The sequence below is a fragment of the Poecilia reticulata genome, chromosome 21, assembly GCF_904066995.2.
Source record: "Poecilia reticulata chromosome 21, P_reticulata-male-v2, whole genome shotgun sequence".
Lineage (NCBI taxonomy): Eukaryota > Metazoa > Chordata > Actinopteri > Cyprinodontiformes > Poeciliidae > Poecilia > Poecilia reticulata.
The window spans coordinates 4,854,826-4,876,573 of record NC_088850.1 but is presented as its reverse complement, the minus strand read 5'-3'; the positions used below and the strand labels follow the sequence as shown (position 1 = coordinate 4,876,573).

The window sequence follows — 21,748 nt, the reverse complement described above, 5'->3', positions numbered from 1 at the left end:
TAAAGCCAAAGTTTTAAGAAAAAGTCCAAATTCTGAGTTCACAGTGAAAATGTTGAACTTAAGGTCAAAATTCTGAGATGATAGTCAGAATTCGGAGATTAAAGTTGAAATTCTAAGATTAAACCTGAAATTCTGAGATTCGAGTCAAAATTATGAGATTAAAGTCAGAATTCTGACATCAAAGTCAAAATTCTTGGTTTCCAGTTAAAATTATGAGAATAGTCAGAATTGTGAGAGAAAGTCTGAATTCTGAGATTAAAGTCAAAGTTTTGAGATTACAGTTAAAACATTGAGCTTATAGTTAAAATTCTGTAAAACAAAGAAAAAAGTCAGAATTCTTTTTTTATTGACCCTAATTGCCTTCCGTAGCGTCTTCATTTTAAACAGGCCCGTCTTAAAAACAAACACTGAAGGAAGAAAAGCCTCGTAACGCCGTGCAGATAGAGCGGAAAATAAAAGCCGCCGCCGCCTCAGGAGAAACTCGTGTGTGCAGTTAAAGTTTTAAGAGTTTAGGTCAACTCGGACTTCTGATTTATGTCAGCACCGTATTCCTTCACTTCAGAGTTACGTAACAAACTGAGAGCAGGGAGGCAGGGTTGTGATCTTTGCATAAACACTTCAAATTAATCGGCTTGTTTTTCATCCAGAAAATGACCTCATTTATGCAGTTTTTTTTCTTCGACCCATAAATTGAAAATCTTTTAATAAGCATTTTTATTTAGCACTGGCACAGCTGGATTTGTATTTGCTAATGGATTTCTTCTATTTCTTTCATTTTTCTGTCACGCTTTAATGTCTCTGATCATTAAATTACTTTTGATATCCAATTACAGTTATTTTACTCCTAATAATGATGTCATTTATTAAGGAAAATAAATATATCCACACCAATGTGGCGCTATGCAACAACATAATTACCACCTAAATCAACAACTGAAAGGCTGCAATAACTAGGAATGATTCATTTACAGTTCAGTGGAAGATTTCTCCATTTTATTTGCAGAATTATTTTATTTTCTTAGCTTGTATGGCCTGTTTCAGGTCATACTACAGCATCTTACTGGGTCTTAAGTCCAGAACTGGACTGCTGACCACTCCAAAAACTAGAAATTAGAACCAAGAAATCATTTAACTGTTTCAGGACGTAACTCAATAGATACTAGATAATCAAAGCTGTGCTCAAGTCTTGAGTAATCTTTAAATTAACCAATGTTTTCACGTTTTTTCTTAAGAATTTGACTTGGGTTTTATTTCTAATTTTAAATGATTACTGTAAAACACTGTTTTTGAAATCTGTCATAAATCACAGGTCATGTATGTTGTTATACATGTTAACTGTATTTTTTTTTATCTCTTCCATCGACCGTTTTCTGATTTGCTGTGTTCACTGCAAAAACACAAAATCTTACCAAGTAACTTTAGTCTAGTTTCTACTGCAAATATCTTAGTGCACTTAAAATAAGACAAACTAGCGTATAAGTTACTTTTCAAGAAGATATAGAAGCTTGTTTTAAGTCAATAAATCCTTCATACTGATAAAAAAGTTCTAGTTCCGCTGGCACCGTTACCTAGCAACGACAGCCAAGCCCAGTCCGTCACCTAGCAACCCAGTACAATGGGAGATTTTTCACTAAAAACAAGATAAAAATATCATGTTATAAGTGAAATTATCTGGAAACTTTCTCCTCAATATTAAGAAATGATTGACAACAAGTCGCTATATCTTCCTGAAAAGTTACTTGTAAGTTAGTTTTGTCTCATTATAGAAGATATTTGCACTAGAAACTTAGTAAGATTTTTTGTTTTTGTTTTTTTATTCCACACACACCTTCCATAAGGTTCACGTTTAGTCTGTCAGTCCACACAACATTTTTATAAAACTCTTAAGGATGACCAAGATGTTTTATTAGGGACAGAGAGACGGGCCTTCATGGTTTCTTGAAGCAGAAGTGGCTTTGGCCTTGGGATAATTTTCACCATCTGTTTCTTATTATTATATCATGAACACCAATTTTAGCTGAGACACATTGAACCAGCCTGGTTTGGAAAGGTCTAAGAAACAGAAATCATCATTTCTGAAATATTTACTCAAGTTATCTTTACTCAATTTAAAAGTTAGTTAGATACTAAGAGTGTTATGAAAAGGCAAATACATTTTCACTGCACTGTAAATAAGTAACTAAGTCAGACATTTAGCTAACTGAAAGGTAACATCATAAGTTTAACTACCTGTATGGCCCAGATGGAGAATATTTAGTGGAGGGTTTCCAAAGTGCAGCCTGGCACATTTGCGGCCTTTGATTGAAAATTTTACCCATCCAGCAAAGGTGCTTGATGCAGGTACGTTTTTTATTTGCATTCAAGGTAAAATTAGTACTCACATAATTTTCTTACAATGGAAAACACAAATCTTTTTATAATTAAGCATTTAGAACAACCTTTATCCAGAAACCTTTACTAAAACATCACTTTTGCTCCACACAAATCAGCTTTTTCTGCTTTATTAAACTTGGCTAAACATAGCAAAAGTTTTGAAAAAAAGAGACCCAGTTGTCATACTGAAAATAATTTGTCTAAAAGAAATGAGATAAGAAAAAAAACAACTTTATTTGCTTAATTTTTATCCCACAAATATTAGTTTAGTCACCCCTTACTTAGTGTAAAAAAATGTTTCTATGACTGTAGCTTTCAGTTTGTTATCTGAATAAACTGAACTGAATAAGTTCTCCAGTTGATGTTAACTCAAACTTTCCCAGCAAAGCAGCCAAGCTGCAGGGTGAAACCTGAGAACATTAAATCTGTGAGTTCGTTCAGCTGCACCTCACAAATACAGATGTCACTTCTGGACATTGAGATGACCAGAGCCAGAGGAGGACAAATGCCAAGAACATGATCGCATCACCGCCTTTTTCCAGCAGTTTTAGAGTTGGACTTCATCAGAGTTAGATGATGATGATGATGATGATGATGGGGTTTTAAAAAATAAAAATCTCCTAATGAAACTCAGAAAAAACACCTGATCGTTAACTGCAGAGATAAATTAATCTCAACCCATTTCCAACTAAGTAATTTCTATGTTAAAATATAAAGTTTCGTACCTTCATCACAAAGGTTGAGTTTGGACAAGTTGTGTCCATCGTAGACTTCCTCATACATGGAGCCGCTCTCTCTTTCCTCATTTGTGCTCAGATACATGGCTTTGTTTTCCATCCCCTCCTAAACTGAAGAAACAATAACATGAGTCAGTTAAAACACCTCCTATGAGCTACACTGCAAAAATTCAGAACCCTGCCATTAAATTACGGTCTGGTTGCTGGTGCATATATCTTAGTACACTTAAAATAAAAGAAAAAATGACTTATAAATAACTTTTCAGCTTGTCAATAATTCTTTAAAATTGATTAATTAATTTATAACATGGAAAAAAATAAGTTTTTCATCAATATTAAGAAATGATTCAATTAAACGAAGCTCCTGTCTTGTAAGTCATTTATGTGCACTAGCAACCAGATCAAATTTAATGGCAAAATGTTGTGCTTTTGCAGTGTGGAAATGGTAAAAAACAAACAAAACTATTTAATTCCCACTTTCTCTGAAAACAAACTTTTATACACCTTATGTGTGCTTATTAGTTTAGAGGGAAGGAATTAAGAGATTAATCCAGGATATAGTGAAAAAAACAATTGTATTGTAAAATAATAATAATAATACAAATTTAAACCAAGGTGTGATTAAACCAATTTTGCACACTGAGTTCCTTTAAATCTAGGCTAAAAACCACCTTAGAGTCACTTTTGAACCATATTAACGAAACATTGACCAACATTTTGATTTGGTCAATCAGTAGTTCATTACAGTACAACATTAGTAACAGTAGTAACTGGTTTCCTTCATATCCCTCAGGCCGCTCTCAGTTTGTTCAGTTGAAATCATTTTCCTCTCGCCCAGTTCCCGTCTCCTCAGGTGTTCCCCAGGGCTCTGTCCTGGGACCCTTGTTGTTTATCACTTACCTCCTCCTCCTTGGTAATATTTTTCGCAAACATAACTGCTACGCGGATGACACCCAACTCTATGTTTCAACCAAACCCAGTTCCATGCTTCCATTTTCTTCCCTCACTGATTGTCTTCTTGAAATAAAACAATGGTTTACTCTTAACTTCCTTAAATTAAATTCCAGTAAAACTGAACTTCTCTTAATTGGTACTAATTCAATACTAAGTAAACTTGATAATTTCTCCATTTCAGTTGATAACTCCTCCATTTTTCCCTCCCCTCATAAGAGTCTGGGTGTCGTCCTCCATAGCAGCCTCTCTTTTGCCTCCCATATCAATAATATCACTCGGTCAGCTTATTTTCATCTCAGAAATATTCACCGTCTCCGTCCTTCTCTCACTCCGCACTCCACTGCTGTTCAGGTCCACAGTTTGGTCACATCTCGTTTAAACTATTGTAATTCTCTACTTTTTGGTTTGCCACAGAAAACTCTGCATAAATTACAATTGGTTCAAAATTCAGCTGCTCGTATCATTACACAAACCCCCTTTAATTCATCACATCACACCTATTTTACAACAGCTCCACTGGCTTCCAATCACATATCGCATCGACTATAAAATACTTCTTCTAACTTTTAAAGTAGTTAACAACCTCACACCTCCATATCTCTCGGACCTCCTTCACGTTGCCACTCGTTCCCTCAGGTCCTCTTCTTCTGTCCATCTCACCGTCCCCCCTGCTCGTCTCGTCACTATGGGGAGCAGAGCATTCAGCCGCTCTGATCCCAAACTCTGGAACTCACTCCCACCTGATCTCCGCAACATCGAGTCTTTTAAGTCCAAACTCAAAACCCATTTGTTTGAACTACCATACAACCTTTAATTATCTTTGTACTGTCTTATAAAGCTTGTTTGTGTTTTTTTGTTTTTATTACTGGTATGTACTTTATAATTTGCTTGCTTTTATGTCAAGGTGACCTTGGGTGTCCAGAAAGGCGCCTACAAATAAAATGTATTATTATTATTATTAGTTGACTAAATGTAATGTTTACTGGTTTACTGTGTTTATGTGCATCAGGGTTTTACTTTAACAATATTTTAGATGTGAAGTTTGTCCAGATTTATTTATTTATTCTTTGACTTTTCTTTTAGTCAATAAGTTGTTTCTCCAGACATTTACTGGTGTTTTACGCTGCTTTTGGCAGTTGGTGGTTACCGTAGCAACCAGTAACTGACAGCTCCGCCCCCTTTTTCTGTTGCTGTTCTGTAAAAGTGGTATATGTTATTATCAGCTCTGTTTTCTTTACACGTATTACATCTAAACATATATTTTAGACAAATGTGATCATGCACAGTGTTTCATGAGTAATTTTGGTATGTTTTAAACGTTTTTTAATGTTATTATTAATGTTGTGCATGTTAGCTATGTTTAATTTGACACCTGCTGCTAACTGCTCGTTGGGAGCCATTGCTCTGTAGTGTGTTTAGGGATGTTTATTATATTTTATTTAATGCTTAGGGGCAGAAACTGCTGGACTGATTTTAACCACCAACTTGATTTCATAAATTCAGTGAATCTGAATGTGTTATGAAGTCAAACTACTGGACCTGAGACGAACACAGTGTGTTTTATCACTTTGTATTTTTGTGGGTTTTTTTAATGTAAAGTACTTTGAAATGGCTTGTTGCTGAAATGTGCTACAAAAATAAACTTGATTGATTTATTGATTTAAAACTATTACATTCTGTTTATCTTTATCTTGAAGCCTCATTCTCTGTATTTTCACTAAGCTGAAATCCATTGAAGACAATAAGCTATTGTAAATGCTGAATGTTATTTAGCAATAATTATATCAGCCGGTTTTCTCTAAATTGAGGATTTAAAGTTAAAATTCAATGAAATAAAACATTAAAACCAAATTAAAATATTTTTATGCAAAGTTAAATGAAAATCTGTGTTTTTTTTTACAATATAAACACCTTACAGGTGTATTTTGCTTTTGATGAGTATGTTTAATCATGTATGTTTTTCTTCTTTATTACCCTCCACAGAGGCTAATGTGATAGGCCAGCTGTGAAAGCTCTCATCATCGCTACTCAGTTCAAACTACAACAAACTTTCAGACTCGCACTGAAAAGTCCAACATAAGCAAACAGAAGGAAATCCTGGTGCAGTAAAGACTGTATCTCTCTAACCCAGAGTTGAGCAATTTGTCCTTCTGCCAGTTTGGTTGGACGCTAGCTGCATTTTAGCTCTAATCCATCTGCTTGGCTCTTCAGGAGATATAAAACCTGAATGAAATCACATGTTTAAACGAGCAGAGAAGTCGGTCAAAGAGTGTTTTACCTTTCATACCAACCAGGAGGGAGGAATGTGAAGCATGGCGGCTACCGCTAACAATATTACGTCACATCAGAGGTGGTGTGGGCGGCCATTTGTAAGTCAGAAATGACAAACGTTTAACCCAAACTACCGTGGCAAATTTTTAACTGTGTAACTTTAACTAAGCTTTGTACCAGTTTAGGAAGTCCTGCTCACTTGTGATCTCATTTGATAAAATTGCCCAACAATTAATTTTTTTTCTGGTTAAAATCTGATGGAAAAGGACCAAATATTTACAGACCTTCCTGAGGATAATCGCCAATAACTCTCCAACAGGGCTAAATACAGTATTTCAACAAGCATAGAGGGAAATACAGTGTTACAGATGATAATTATATTGGAGAAACATCTAAAAAGATACATTTTTTATTGAGTTAATCCTGGAAACATTTATTATATATGTTAGACTCTAACTCTAAGACACTGCACTCTTTGTAATAGCAAAATGAGTGAATTTATTTGCCTTGAAAGCTTTAACAGATTGATTGACTCATTTTCTAAACTCACTTAATGCTGTGCAGAGCAGATTAATTTCTCCAGCTGCTGCTCATAGGAAACAGATCTCAAGCTTTTGTCATTTTCATGCATTATAAGACTGATTTAGTTTCCACTTAAAGGCCCAATCAAAGCAGCCATTGGGATTAAAGTGGTAAACAGTTTGAGTGGAAACCAGCTGCTGACACAATTCATAAGCTCTACATATCGGTAGAAATGGAGAAGCCATAAGTGCAACCTTTTAAAACATTAAAAACCAACAGGAATCCTGTCAACAGGAGGCGGACCGATAGCGTTAACACGGTTTAGCCGATAAATTCCTCGTTTTAACTTTATCAGCCACAACAGCAACAGAAAGGCCAAACATAGTTACACGTTAATTGTTTTCATTTTAACCACAGGTGGGTGGAGTAACCAAAAAATGTACTGAAGTAAGACTAGCACTACTTAACAGGGTGTTGCTAGGTAACCAAAGAGTGAGTGAGTGAGTGGGTTGCTAGGCAACCATGGAAGGAGTGAGTTAGGTAGAGTAGACAAAGATTGTACTCAAATAAGTAAGAGTAGCACCACTTCGCTCAACATATTTTTATTCAAAAGTAAAAAGCAGCCATCCAGAGTAAAAAAGTATTGAGTAACTGATCAAATTATCAATCATTTAATATTTAAAAACAATATCAGACAGACCAAAGTATAAAGCCAAGTGGACATTTTGGATTTTAAAGGACAAAAATGACAATAATTCATATAAATGACAAACAGTAAAATCAAGCAAAATCAGTTTCCATCAATATAAAACGTTATCAAAAATTGCAGGTGTGTGTCTGTATCTGGTGAAGTTAAAACATGTTCTTCATTCAGTGGGTAGAAAATCCAGAAATTCTACTGAAATAAGAGTAGAGGTACTTCAATATATTTTTACTCAACAATAAAAAGTATCCATCCAGGAAATTACTCAAATAAGAGTAAAAATGTATTTGGTGAAAAGTACTGAGTAACGGATGAAACTATCATTTCATACTTAAAAAAAATGAATCAATAAACTTCACGCTAAATAGGAAACATAACTCACCTAATTCTGATTATCATTCCCAACAATGACGAAAAACACTCATTTCAATACAGCCAAAAAATACCTCAACCTGTTGTGAAAACTTATCAAAAAAGTTTTTTCTTTTTCAAAATTGCAGTTTCCATTAAGCAAATTTATCTTCATAATTGCAATTTGCGCAATTCTGCAGTCAATGTGGACGCAGCTAATGTCTTCTATGCGTTCTGATTTTATCAGAAGCTGAATTTATTAGCTGTTAGCCATAATCTTTAAAGCAACAGAAATAAATTAATGGAGTTACAAAAAAATAAATGACATTTTTTAAATATTATTTGCTGAAATGCACCTGTATGACTTCCAAATGATATGACAATATGTTCTGTTTTAGTAAAGAATCAATAAACCTCACGCTAAATAGGAAGCATAACTCGCCTACTTCACTGTTTATTATTCCCAGCAATGACAAATGAGTTGAGTCTGTTATCAAAAGCACTCTTTAACAGTTTATTTGTCCAGATTTTAACTGATGTTTTAACAAAAATTCTCATACTGTTTAGTGTCGGTAAATCATGTTCGGCCCGCAGACTTTCCCACGCCGCGCTCCATCTAAATCAAACAGAAGTGAAGTGGAAGAACATAAAACAAACAGAAAGGACAGAGGACAGAAAGGCAGTGACAGAGGTGAAATGAGAGTCGGGAGTTGTGGCTGTGAACTCACTCTGTGTTTGAGAAAGTGGTTAAAAAGCGCTCAGTCAGGACTTTTTCATTAAAGCGGGATATAAGGCTCAGGTTGACATTTAGGCAGGAATCATCTGCGCTGCTAGGAGATCACACAAAACACGCAAAAAACCCAAACTTCAGCGAGTGTTTGCGTGCGTCTGTGTGGAGCGATTATCTTCTTTCTGCTCCAAGTTCTGTGGGACACGACTCTAATCGTTTATTTGCTCTCTCAGTGTCCAGGAATGATGGTGGGAAAGCAAAGTGATGTGTCTGAACCGACACCTGGAATCACAGCTTAAACATAAAATCTAATTGTTTTTCAAAACAAATCCAACTTTAATAGATATTTTGTTGTGCTTTTATTTGTTAAAAAAGAAATTACAAATGATAGAAAATGTTTTCAAAAAGTGTATTTTATTGAGTCATCTCTTAAAACTATTTTTGCTTTATTACAAGATTTTAGACAGCTACGCTAGATTGGTAGCAACAACTAACCAGAGTAACCAGTTACAGTTACTTAAATAACACTTTGGAAAAAAAATACTTATAGGAGTATATTTACTATGGTGTAGTTTACTTTTACTTGGGTCATTTTATTATAAAGTATTTCTACTTGAACAATCAACAAGCTTGTTTTAACCTAAAATTACCAGACACACACCTGCAGTTTTTGTTAGTTTCAAAAGTTTTACATTGAAAGATTCTGATATTATTTATATAAACTATTTTCAAATTGGTTCTTAAAATACCACCATTCACACATAAGTTTATATTTTTATGTAATTTTTAAATATTGAACGAGTGACGTTTTGACCAGTACTTTTTACCAAACACTTTTTTACTCTTACTTGAGTAATTTCACAAATAGTATCATTACTTTTACTTGAATAAAACTATGTTAAGCAAAGTAGTGCTACTCTTACTTGAGTACAATTTGTGTCTACTGGCTACCCAACTCACTCGTTCTGTGGTTACCTAGCAACTCGTTCTGTGGTTACCTAGCAACACCCTGGTGAGTAACTGGCGCAGCAGACGTTTCAGCTTTCACCACTGTGCTTCATAACTGCTTGTAAGTGAAAGAAGGAAATGAGCCTAACAGCTATGGATGGAAAGAGAGAAGGTCACATGAACATTTTGGCAATATTTTTGATATGTAAACAAAAAACAATATTTATCGATACGCTTATATCGCAATACATTCTTCAGCCATATTGTCCAGCCTACAGTAGAGTGGGAACTAGTTATCGGTATGGTTTTGACACACTGTATTGCCCTCATTTTTAGAACTCTGATATTATTTATGCTGTGTTCATACTGAAGTGACCCAATTCCAATTTTTTGTCAAATTGGACTTTTTTGATTTCCATTTCCAAAAATATGCAACTTGGATCTGATCTCTAGTGTGAACTGCAAACGACCTGAAAGTGTCCCGTATGTGCAGTAGAGGGCGCAATGACGTCACACACAGATGGCGCGCTCAGTGTTTTGCCAACAGCTATAAAAAAAGAAGAAGTGCTGAGTGTTTGCGAAAGTGAACATGGATGCTAACGATGGAGCATAGCTAATGATTTTAAAGTTGTTGTCCAAAAAGAGCCAAAACATTAACATCTTAATGCTTATCATGGTTCGCCATGTTTGTTGTTTTTCTTCCTTCTTGCGAGTATCAGGATGCAGAATGGTGCGTTTGTCGGGTATCAGTGACGTTCAGGTTGGATGAACGCGACCTGGACGATCAGATTCTGGTCACATTTGAAAAGATCAGACAGTATCGGATATCCAACCCCATCTGGGTCGCATTCAAAAAGATCTGATCCGTGTTGACAGTCATGATCACACACAGGTCACATTAAGACAAGAAAGAATGGAGGTCCGTGTGAACTTTGGTGTTTTCTCTCCTGACAGTCCAGTAGATTCAGTTCGATTAGTGAGCAAAATTTCAATGTGTCAAACAAACAAACCATCTTAAAAACCTGTTCCCCTCCTCGCCTGTAGGAGCGCTGCACCAAGAACTGCTGAAGGAAACAACAGAAAAACCTCTCAAGAAAACACTGAGCGCAACTTCCTTCTTCATAAAATGTAAATAATGGAGTGGCGTCAGATTTTAATGCTGTAGGATTTCTGTTTTGTCTTTGAGCATTTCTCCTGCTAACTCTAGAGTCACGTGTTTGCTTTGGTTGTATTTACCCAGAATGCCCTGTGCTGTAGTCCACTTCCTACTTTGGGAGCAGACTTTGGGCTGTTTGTATTCAAACAGCACCAGAGTTCACTTCAACCGAACTAAGACCGAGGTTTGTAGTCGGACCAGAGTTCACTTTTCTGGTCCGATTTCACATTCACACCTCGCAAACGAACCAGAAGTTCTAGATAAACAAACTAGAGTTTTATTAAAGCGCATCATCCCGACACCATTTCATGTCTTTTTTCTTCTTTTTTACTTGCTTTAACATCAATTACCCGTTGGAGAATCAAATAAACCTGAGCCTGCCTTTCTGTGTCGAACACTGAAAGTCACTTAAATATTGCTGTGATTAACGTATCGCTATGCACTCTTTACTTTTTCTAACATAGAAAGTTACCAGCACTAGATATTCTGTTTTTTGTGTGTCTCCATGTTCTAAAATTAAATGGGAGTTGTAGGACAATATTGAAATAAATGCTGGCATGTGTCTTTGTGAAAAGTGGGTAAAAGTGAGTAAAAGTGAGTAAAAGTGCTCTACAGAGCCTGGAGTTTGTTCAAAACGTTCCAGTTTGATGCACTGAAAGAATATCGACACATAAAAGCAGGTCGGCCACTCTCTGACCTCTCAACATGAGCGAACTGAACTATCTTGTCATTCGTCTCCAACAAACATCGTATTGTCTGCGGTGTGTGGTCTCAGCTGGATCCAAATGGATATTTAAAAGCTATAAAACTCATTTTAGAAGTCAAGTTACCTGTAAAATTGAAGCATGAGTCATATAAAACACAATCTCTCTATTGACATCATAGAAAACTCCCATGCCAAAGCTCAGTCACCCATGGATATTAACCTATTTTCTCCCCTCATTAAAAAGATACTTCATTCATGACTGCTGAAACACAAAGTAACTATTTTCTGCGGATGAATTGCATTAAATGAATTTCCCGTCTTTTGTAGTTCAAAGCTGTGATGGAAAAATGCAGCAAATCAGGTGTTGAGCCATCTATTCATCTAGATTTCAGTGAGAAATTAACAGATCTTGACTTCAGTTTAGGAGGTCAAACGTTCAGCGTATTTGTTGATTTTGTAAAACGGGATTTTTTAATTATTATTGACTCATTAGAACCAACAAAAATGGAGATAAAGCATTAAAATTGGTCAAGTTTTATTGATACATATAACAATTTTCTTGATTGTTTATTAAAACTATGCACAATATTAGATAAATAAGAATAAAAAAAAAGAACAGCCTCACCTTCTGCCTCAGAAGTGAAAAGGAACAAAAATCACAGCTCTGCCTTCCTCATCATTTCCTCCAGTTGCGTCTTCACGCTTTTTACCTCCTGAAAGTGAAATCGCCGCTAGCTTTAAGTAAACCGAGAGAAAAGAGAAACTGCAGCATGAACTCCTCCTGTCAGGGTTGCAGAGACTGTCAGCAGCCTTGCAGTGCAGCCCAAACGCGGACATGTGGAATAATAAATCCACAACATCGTCATGTGACCACTAGCAACGTCCAGCTGATGATCGCTCTGCCGCTGCTCGAGTCCAGACAGGAAGGAGATTCACGTTTTCCAGCAGCTGGACGTGCGCGCCCTCTGCTGGACACAGAGGGGAAATCACTATTTAAATCTGAGTTCAACGTGTTTTTATGGCGTTTTAGGGCCGTTAATAGAAAAAACGAGGAGAAAATTTCCGAAAAAAAAAAAAATATATATATGTAATCTACAAAAATTTCGATAAAAACTTGGAATCTTTTGAGCTCCAAAAGTTGAAAATATGTCAAAAATAAGCTTAGAAAATGTTTAGATTTAATCTCAGAAATTTTCAAGAAAAAATAAGGACATTTCTGATTCTGAAAAGTCGAATATTTACTAGATTAAAAACTCAGAATTAAAAAAAAATAATATTATCAGAACTTTTCTAGAAACATTTTGGAAATATTTTAGCTCCAACAGTTAAAAATTTGTGAAAACAAATCTCAGAAATTTAAAATAAAAAAAAAAAACAAAAAAAAAACTAGGAAATTTCTGAGTTTCGAAAGTAAAGAAATCAACTGCTGAAGCTAAGAAATTTGAAGAAACTAGGAAGCTAGTTTTGTCTGGAAAATTTAAGGAAAAATGTTTTTTAGCTCATTGTTAAACCTTTAAAATTCAGAAATATTAATTTCTCAAAATGTTCTGACATTAATTAAAAAATGTCTCTTTTTTTCTAGCAAATTTCTTACTTAAAAATTCACAAGTTTTGTCTAGAACATTTCTGAGATTAATATAACACTTTCTGAGTTTTTTGGAATTATTTAAACTTTTAACCTCAGAAATATTAATTTTTTTCTCAAAAATGTCTGAGATTAATCTAAAGATTTCCCTCATTTTCCTAGCACATTTTCGACTTTTATAATTTACAAGTTTTGTCTAGAAAATTTCTGAGATTAATCTAAAAAATTTGAGCAAAGATTTTGGCCTTCTTTGTTATTATTCAGTGAAAAGTGTTGACTACAACAAAATCAAACATTTACGCAACATAATTATCTTTACCGGTGACGTCAAAACATTCCTGACAACACCTGAAGGCATCACAGAGTGGGCGGGGCGTAAAAATACCTGAGCGGAGACGTCCTTGGGTTGGGCAGGTATTCAGGAGGTTCAACATCAAACACACCGAACTGAAGGTAAAAACGGCAAATAACCGAAACATAATCTGTGAGTTATAATCTGTGAGTTATAATCTGAGAGATATAAACCGTTTCTGTGTTCAACTTAAACTGTGATTTTCATGTGTGACGTTTAGAAACAGTGAGTTGTTGTTCTTCGCTTCTTTCTGCTGACCTGACGATCATTTTGATAAATATATCAGAATAATACAGACCATGTGTAGAAACCAGCTAATTTAATGCTCATTCAGACACTGGGACATTTTTAACTTTGTGTGCTTTACATTTAAAGTCTATAAATTTGCCAAATTAAACATGAGATATGCAGAAAGTACGCTAAATATAATATTAGATACTCGTGGTTCGCATTTTAATTTATTGAAGTTGATTTAAAATAAACTCAACTCTTTTCTCCGTGCTACCTTTGCTCTAATTATATCCACGTTTCAGTTTAATCATACTTTAAATACACTTATGGATTTTTCTATCTTGATATTAAGATATTATAAGCATATATGTAAGTTTATGCAGCTGAAACAAGTTTCTTAAAGTATTCTTAAAGTTAACTCAAACTGTAATGTTTTAACAAAATCCCAAGAATCAAAAATCGATTTATTCTAAGTATCAATACATTGTGGCAGAAATAAGTTAAAAAAAGCAGCCAATACCAAGTATTAAATTATAAAAATAATTATTGGTATTAGTGAAGTTAGTCTTAAATGTCTCTATATTTTTCAGAATAAGCCAAGAAAACGTCACTATGCAATTTTTTTTGGTATAAAATAATTAATAGTTCACTTGAACTGTGAATTATTTTATTAGTAATCAATAAAATTATTCATGTGGCAGATTTTGCTCTGCCACGTAAATAAGCTGCAGCATTTGGATCTGAATATGACTTTATGACGATGAATTGGACCAGTTCAGTGGTTCTTAACCTTTGTGAGGTACCGAACCCACCAGTTTCACATGCGCATTCACTGAACCCTTCTGTAGTGATAAATAAAATATGATTTTCCCCCCCCAAATTCAAAACATTGGGGTGACCCAACTAGAGCCTAGTTGGGTCACCAACTAGACTCTACTTGGTGAGTCTAGTTGGTGACCAAATCTTCTTAAAAGGTGGAGTCTCTGAGATCAGTTCTTCAAAATATATTTAGTGTTTTCAGCAAAGTTGAGCTGACTGTCCAGGAACGACCCAAAGTATTTAAAATTTGCCACAGTTTCAACAGGTTGGCCATCAAGAGAAACTGGAACCACTTTAACCACTTGTTTAGATCATTTAATTAGCTCTACATTCTTAAGAGAATTAAAAATTTATAATAAATAATAAAGACTTTGCGGTATTCTGATTTATATTAGTTGTGTTACCACCCCACGCCACTAGAGGCAGTAGCAACCCCGAAAAGATGCGACTAAGAGAAGATTTAGAAGTTCACTGAAAGCTACAGAATTTGGTAAAAACTGAGTTTTGCTGAAGTAAATAAAGACACAAGTTCAAATCCCTGCTGAGAGTGGAGCTCCTTCAATCAGGGCTCCTCCACAGCACTGATTGGCTAAGCAATGTAACGTGATCCTCTGATTGGCTAAGCAATGTAACGTGATCCTCTGATTGGCTAAGCAATGTAACGTGATCCTCTGATTGGCTAAGCAATGTAACGTGATCCTCTGATTGGCTAAGCAATGTAACGTGATCCTCTGCAGCAAGTGATGGCAAAGCGGGGCGTCATCACGACTTTACACAAGTGTGTCTTTACCTCCGCAGCAGAGGCTCCGCCGAACCCCTGAGACCGACTCACCAAACCCCTGGGGTTCGATCGAACCCAGGTTAAGAACCAGAAATCTTGGTTCTGTGTGTCTGTTTTCTGACACCGTTTGTTTTCTCCACTGCTGAACAGATAAGCCTCCTCTTCATGTTCGGTGTGCTACCCAAAGCCTGAACGTTTTGCTGGAACTGGTCATTCCTGCTGCGCTTGCCAACGGCCTGATTCCAGAAAAAACGCCCCACAGCATGATGCTTCCCCCACCGCCTTACTTCCAGAGGGTTCTTTAGCAGAACAAATCTTTAGAAAAGTCGTCCATTACACGAGCTTTGGGAAACTTTAGATATTTTTTTTACAAAGCTTGGATGTTTTAATTAGTAATAAATTAATTCCATCTCACCTCTTTTAATGTCGTTTTCTGACTTTTCATCCAGTTTTTCACCATATTCTCATTTCTAGATATCTGCACTGTTAGAAATTATTTTGTGCTCTTCTCCTGACTTATACCTTTAAACATATTTCGCAAGTCCTCTTGACATTCAGAGTGAGATGACACTGAGAAAAGCGATTTCTGCACTCAATCAGATGGCAGGTGAATAATGAACACTATGCAGCCACATTATTTTACTTCATTTCCCCCCATTTTTTATGTTGTAATTCTCCAGGAAACCACCAGGTGGCGGGGTTACATCTTGGCAGGCTTCGGTGGTGCCAGACCATATTATCTGCTGGCTGCATCTCTGAAATATGAAAGTGACAGACAGGATTTCTGCTTGAGCTACGGGACGTAAATGTTGTTTTCCAACTTATTCAGAATATTTCCCAGCAGACCCGCGACCTCCTGCAAGGTTCTGGCAAATTGGCTTGCAGGAGGAAATCCATCCTGGTTTCCTTCAAGCAGCAGCAGACCTGCTGGAGAGCGGCAAAGGAACGACTCTGACGCTTCTGTCTGGGGTGAACTCAAATAAGATTCATATTTTTAAAGCACCACCACTTGCAGATTTCTCCTGTTTTTGTTTTTCTCTTAAATATTCTGGATCAAACACATTTAATGAAATACAAGCTATGTTCACAAACCAAACAAAATTACATTTTTGTTTCTTTTTTCCCCCTATTATGTGACCAATACTCAACTTTTTCACGGCAGTCTGAACGACCCGACATCCCATAAAAAAATAAAAAATCTGATTTCTTCCACTTCCTTATGTGGCAGAAATCAGATAAATATCTATAGCTCATCTGCCACTGCAGGCAGGAAAAACGTAAATTTACAGCAAAGAACTCGGAAATTTTGAGTTTAATCTCAAAATGTTTGAGCAAAAAGGAAATTTATGAGCTTCAGTAGTTTAATATATGCGAGAAAAATTCCAGATTAATCAGACTTCGAAATATCAGAGTTTGAAAATTTTAAAATGTTCAAGTTTTGAACATTTTTATCACAACATTTCTGAGTCGTCTAAAATTTTCAGAATTTTTTTTCTAGTTTTTTTTTTTTTCTCTATTGGAGCAAAAAAAAAATCCTTGTTTTTCTAGAAATGTTCTGAGGTTAATCTCAAAATTACTTAGTTTTTTCTCACAAATTTTCAGCTTTTGGAGCTCAAAATTTTCAGAGATTAATCTTGAAGGCTCCACCACGCCGTCTGATGGTTTTCAAAGCGTCTGCAAATCATCACATTTTCCTTTCCAGATGAATTTGTTACGACTTTCTTTTATGAAATAGATTATTGCTCCTTAACCTTTTAGCTTACTTCATGTTTTCAGTCAGAATCTTTTTAAAAGATTTATTGAGTTTAGAAATCTGACCCATCTGGATCTTTATGAGTTGGTCTTCACCTTCCACAAATGAAACTATCAGCTACAAACAGCTTTTTGTGCTCAAGTTAAAATAAAGTAGAAAAGCAGGAGAAATGTGTCTGTTTTCACTTTGGTGGCTGCAGAAAAAGCAAAAGCTGCTGCGTTTAGTAACAGAGATCTATAGGAAGCAGTAATGTGCATATTACATTTGTTTACAAGTCCAGGTTCAGTAGCTAAATCTAAATTAAAGTGCTTCCAGCAAACGAGACGCGCTGTATATGCAGTGAGTTTATGTGTCTATAAAACCAGACCCACTGAGGCCTGTAAGGTTCAGGAAATGCTGTCCTCATGCCGAACATCAGCCCTGTAGGACGCCGTCGGATTTCCATCAGCCCAGCCGCACTTTGAGGGTTAACGTCCTCCGTCTCTTTGCCCCGGTCACTTTCTGTATGTCACTCACTCCGCTGGGAGCTCGTTATTGTCTCAGCCAATCATACCTCAACCTTAATTAACTCAGGAAATTGCATTCCTGTATTTACAGCCCTAATAACTCGCCTGGCCTGCTGAAAAGGTCACATCAACAGTTTAGCAGGTTTTTGCCCTACAGCACCGTAACCCAGAGGGACTGAAAGAGAAGCAAAAACCTCAGGGAGCCTGTAAAAAATCATAAAAAGTGTTTTTTGACCTTTGAACGTACTGAGATTCAGCTCAAAATGTCCAGGAAGTTGTCAGCTTAATCGCTGGAAAATAGGCGTATGTGGAAGAAGAAGAAGGCGACGCGGCGGCACGTGTCAGAAACTGTTAACGTGCCGTTTCCTGATGCCACAGACAGACGATGCGCCTGAAGGGTGAATGTCAGCGAGCGGATGTGTGCGAGTTCACAGCTGAGATGCTGAGATCTGATCGTCTGGGGACAGAAATCATTTATAATTTCTCTGCTTTTTTGGGAAACAACATGTGATTTATATGGAGCAGCGTTTGAAAAACCCCAACAGAATGACGGCGCTGTGCAACGTGCTGGAAAAGACAAGTGCTTTGTTGTTGACTTGCCATTCTTGTTGGTTGTGCAGGAGGCTCCACTTCTGCTTTTCAAAGATGTTTTGCTTCTTCAGCGCCTGGAAGAATTGGTTTTATAGAAAAGAAGCATAAAGAAGAATACTCAGTCAACAAGATTAAGCTAAAAAGCAAAACATAAGAAAAGGGACGCAGCACTGCACCTTCCAAACATATAATCTACAAAACGTTTTTATCTTTTGTCTCTTTGGAAATCCTTATTCTAATCGTCCAATCAGCGGCCAGCTGGTATGTTAGGAAGATGAATCTCTATTGTTTTTCTTCTTGATGTAAGGAGACACCAGGGAAGACTCAGACTTTGTTTGAGCCTTTGTGCCCCCACTGGTTCACGGTTTTTGCTGTCCATACCAGGGTGATGCTGCAGTAGTTTGGGGATAATGAGCGAACTGCATCGGGTGTCGTCCTGGTCCGTGGAAGAGGTGCTGGAGTGGATTCAGGAGCAGCATCCAGGACTCATGGAGACTCTCTACAAAGGCATCATCAAACACGACATATCAGGTACAAATAATCCCATCTTTTGAGATCTAAACGTTCAGATTTTATGTTAAACTCTACAGGGTTTTAGGATGCGTTCACACCAACCCGGTGTATTCTGGGCCAGACAATCTGGTTCGTTTAGGGAAGTGTGGATGTGTACTTGACCAAAAACATCAACTCTGCTCCGCCTCGAGACCTCGGTCTTGGTTTGGTTGATGTAAGAAAGAGTGGTAAACACAGAAAGAGTTGCCAAAAGGCAACTGATGTTAAAGTAAGTAAAGAAGGATGAAGCAAAAACTTAAAAACAAAGGGTGCGTTCCCACTGGCCCGCTTCAGTCCGGTTCAGTCCGGTTCAGTCCGCTTCAGTCCGGTTCAATCAGCTTCAGTCCGGTTCAATCCGGTTAAATCAGCTTCAGTCCGCTTCAGTCCGGTTCAATCCGGTTCAGTCCGCTTCAGTCTGGTTCAGTCGGGTTCAATCCGCTTCAGTCCGGTTCAATCCGGTTCAGTCCGCTTCAGTCTGGTTCAGTCGGGTTCAATCAGCTTCAGTCCGCTTTAGTCCGGTTCAATCAGCTTCAGTCCGCTTCAGTCCGGTTCAATCCGGTTCAATCAGCTTCAGTCCGCTTCAGTCCAACCGAAGTTCGTTTGACTAGAAAGTCCGGTTCATTTGGCGAGGTGCAAATACGTAATCGACCAAAAAAGTGAACTCTGGTCCGCCTACAAACCTCAGTCTCAGTTTAATCGAAGTGAGCTCTAACAGGAAGTGAACTACAGCGCAGGGCATTCTGGGTAAATACAACCAAAACAAACACTAAGTCTAGCGCTAGCGGAGAAACTACTCGTCGTTTTTTTATCAAAGACAAAACAAAGCAAAACATTTCATGAAGAAGAAAGTTGCGCTCTTCTTTAGAGGTTTTTATATTGTTTTCTTCAGTGGTTTTTGCTGCAGCGCCCCCTCTGGCGGGAAGGGGAACAGGTTTTTTGAAAGATTTGATAATTAAAAACCGCAGCAGCTGAAAATGTAACAAATGTTGCAGTTTTGGACAATGAGGTGTGAAAACATCTTTAGTTCAGTTCCCTGGTGTGAATGCTGATTTGTGGGTTATAAACGACTTTGCAGGCCGAGCTCTACTGAGACTAAGGGAACATCACCTGCAGCTTCTCGGGGTGGAGGACGACGAGCAGCAGCAGGAAATACTGCAGGACCTTCTGCTTCTCAGAGTTCAGGAAGAAATCAATGAACTCAATGACATCTGCTCTGGTAAATACACCAGCGGCTGAGCAGCATGCTGATACCATACAGTCAGAAAAATCAGCTCTGCACAGAAGTGCAACATTAACGTAGATGAAAACGGCTCATTTGGCTCTTAAAAACATGTAAGCTCAGTAAACATTGACTTTATTTGATCTCTTGTCTCCTGACCAGACTGTTTTTCTTCATAAAGACGGCGAAACGACAGAAAGATACCAGCTGGGTTCTTATTTCCCGTCTGTCCATTCATCTGTGCGAAGGAGATTGAAAGGTGGCAGTGATGGAAATAACAAGAGAAGGTGAACAGAGAGGAGGATCGATGGGAAGAGGAGAGAGAGAGAGAGAGGAAGAGAGAGAGAGAGAGAAAAACCCATTTCCTGTGTGAAATTTGACCCTCGCAGATGGATGAGATTAGTTTTTGTCTGGTTGTCTTTTTTTTTTTTTTATCCCTATTGTCCATTTGTCTCCGTCCTTTTCCTCCGTCTGTATTCTGTTCAACCATACCAGTATCAAATATCCTGCAAATCTGTATTAAATAACCTCCCAGCACCCAGAAAGCCCTTGTGGTGGATGCTAAGAACTGCAAAAAATAAAAAAATTTAAGAAACCAGCTCTAGAAAGCCATTTTGTTTGCTGATTTTCTTTTTGTTTTATAATTGTAAGTACATTTTATAAAGTATTTACACAGTATGAACTGTTCAATATGTTGTCATACTAAAACTCTTTCATTTAGGCTCAAAATCTAAAACTTGTTAAATTAGTTTGACTTAAAGAGCAGAAGATCGTAGACACAACTAAATGTTTTACAGTGCACCACTTCCTGTCGTCGTCTCTTTACCAGTGATAACATCCAGTAACGCTGCATTTTTGCAAAATGAACTAATTTCCATACAGTAAAAAAAAAAAAAACTCATCCTAACATAAAAACTTCATCGGGTTTTTCCAGAATTGTTGTTTCCGTTTATTTTTGCAGTTCCAGTTTGAATCACATGTTTTATTTCTCATCCATCCATTCATTGTTTTATTTTAAAAAAAAATTTATTCTCACTGCTAAAAAACATTAATTTGTACTGAAGGTTTGGTGGAAAAGCAGGTCACAACATTTTCTTTATTTTTGCAGGTTTCAGTTTGAAGTTTTTCATCTTGGAAACATTTATTGAAAAGCAAAGACTAAAAATCTGAAAATTTTATAAAGATTTGTTATTTAAACTTCTTTTCTTCCTATATATAAAACTTTAAATCATAAAAAGTAAATCAGAAGATGCTGATATGCTTCCCTTCTGAAATATATTTTCATTTTTTTCTTTAAAATAGACTTTGACATTTATTTTCATTTCTCTGCTTGTTATTAGATGTTTGTCTTTTTAGTTCACAGCTAAACACAGAAGTGCAAAAAATTTAAAGAAGCCAGATCAACAGAGTTTGAGCTGAGCACTTTCAAGTAGTAATCCAGGCCTTTATCACAACTCGGTTGGATTATTGCAATTCCTTATACGTTGGTGTAAGCCAGTCCTCTCTGTCTCGTCTTCAGCTGGTCCAGAATGCTGCTGCACGGCTTTTAACTGGATCGCGGAAGAGAGAACATGTTACCCCTATTTTATCCTCTCTGCACTGGTTACCTGTCCATTTTAGAGTCCATTTTAAAATTATTTTATTTGTTTTTAAATCTTTAAATGGCCTTGCCCCCTCCTATCTTTCTGAGCTGCTACATGTACGCTGCCCTTCCCGAGCTCTCAGATCAGCGAGTCAACTGTACCTGGAGGTGCCGAGGACTTTGAGGAAGCTCAGAGGGGACAGGCCGTTTGCTGTGGCAGCTCCTAAACTTTGGAACTCTTTGCCAATGTCGGTAAAACGGGCCACTTCTCTGGCAACTTTTAAATCTGCTCTTAAGACTCACCTTTTTCGGCTTTGATTCAGTTT

At 36.9% G+C, this 21,748-nt stretch overlaps 2 protein-coding genes across 5 annotated transcripts in view; one reads left to right on the top strand and one right to left on the bottom strand.

Annotated features, from left to right (window-relative positions):
• The window catches only part of scara5 (scavenger receptor class A, member 5 (putative)), a 79,644-nt gene extending 67,277 nt beyond the window's left edge, over positions 1–12,367 (bottom strand). Inside the window, exons 1-2 of one of the 2 annotated variants that reach the window (XM_008397281.3) lie at positions 12,077–12,367; positions 3,099–3,221 (exon numbers count right to left, since the gene is read on the bottom strand). In XM_008397281.3, coding sequence (XP_008395503.1) covers positions 3,099–3,210 — 112 coding nt within the window. In that variant the 5' untranslated portion in view covers positions 3,211–3,221; positions 12,077–12,367. The remainder of the gene's footprint in view (positions 1–3,098; positions 3,222–12,076) is intronic. The other variant, XM_008397282.3, reaches the window with a different exon arrangement.
• A 993-nt stretch (positions 12,368–13,360) lies between these two features.
• Positions 13,361–20,438, top strand: LOC103457267 (sterile alpha motif domain-containing protein 12-like). Of its 3 annotated transcripts, XM_081602490.1 has the most exons (5): positions 13,395–13,489; positions 15,900–16,188; positions 18,454–18,600; positions 19,697–19,837; positions 20,003–20,438. In XM_081602490.1, the coding sequence occupies exons 3-5, from the start codon at positions 18,480–18,482 to the stop codon at positions 20,017–20,019; spliced, it is 279 nt and encodes a 92-aa protein (XP_081458616.1). In that variant the 5' UTR covers positions 13,395–13,489; positions 15,900–16,188; positions 18,454–18,479; the 3' UTR covers positions 20,020–20,438. The 3 variants fall into 3 exon arrangements, with proteins under 3 accessions (XP_017157769.1, XP_081458616.1, XP_081458617.1); XM_017302280.2 differs by lacking the exon at positions 15,900–16,188 and having other exon boundaries at positions 13,361–13,489; XM_081602491.1 differs by lacking the exons at positions 13,395–13,489; positions 15,900–16,188 and adding an exon at positions 13,500–13,520.
• The last annotated feature ends 1,310 nt before the right edge of the window (positions 20,439–21,748 follow it).

Excerpts from the sequence above, each read along its gene's own strand:
- LOC103457267 (XM_017302280.2), top strand. The coding sequence starts at position 18,480 with ATGAGCGAACTGCATCGGGTGTCGTCCTGGTCCGTGGAAGAGGTGCTG. Across the intron at positions 18,601-19,696 it reads CATCAAACACGACATATCAG|GCCGAGCTCTACTGAGACTA; the intron begins GTACAAATAATC and ends ACGACTTTGCAG.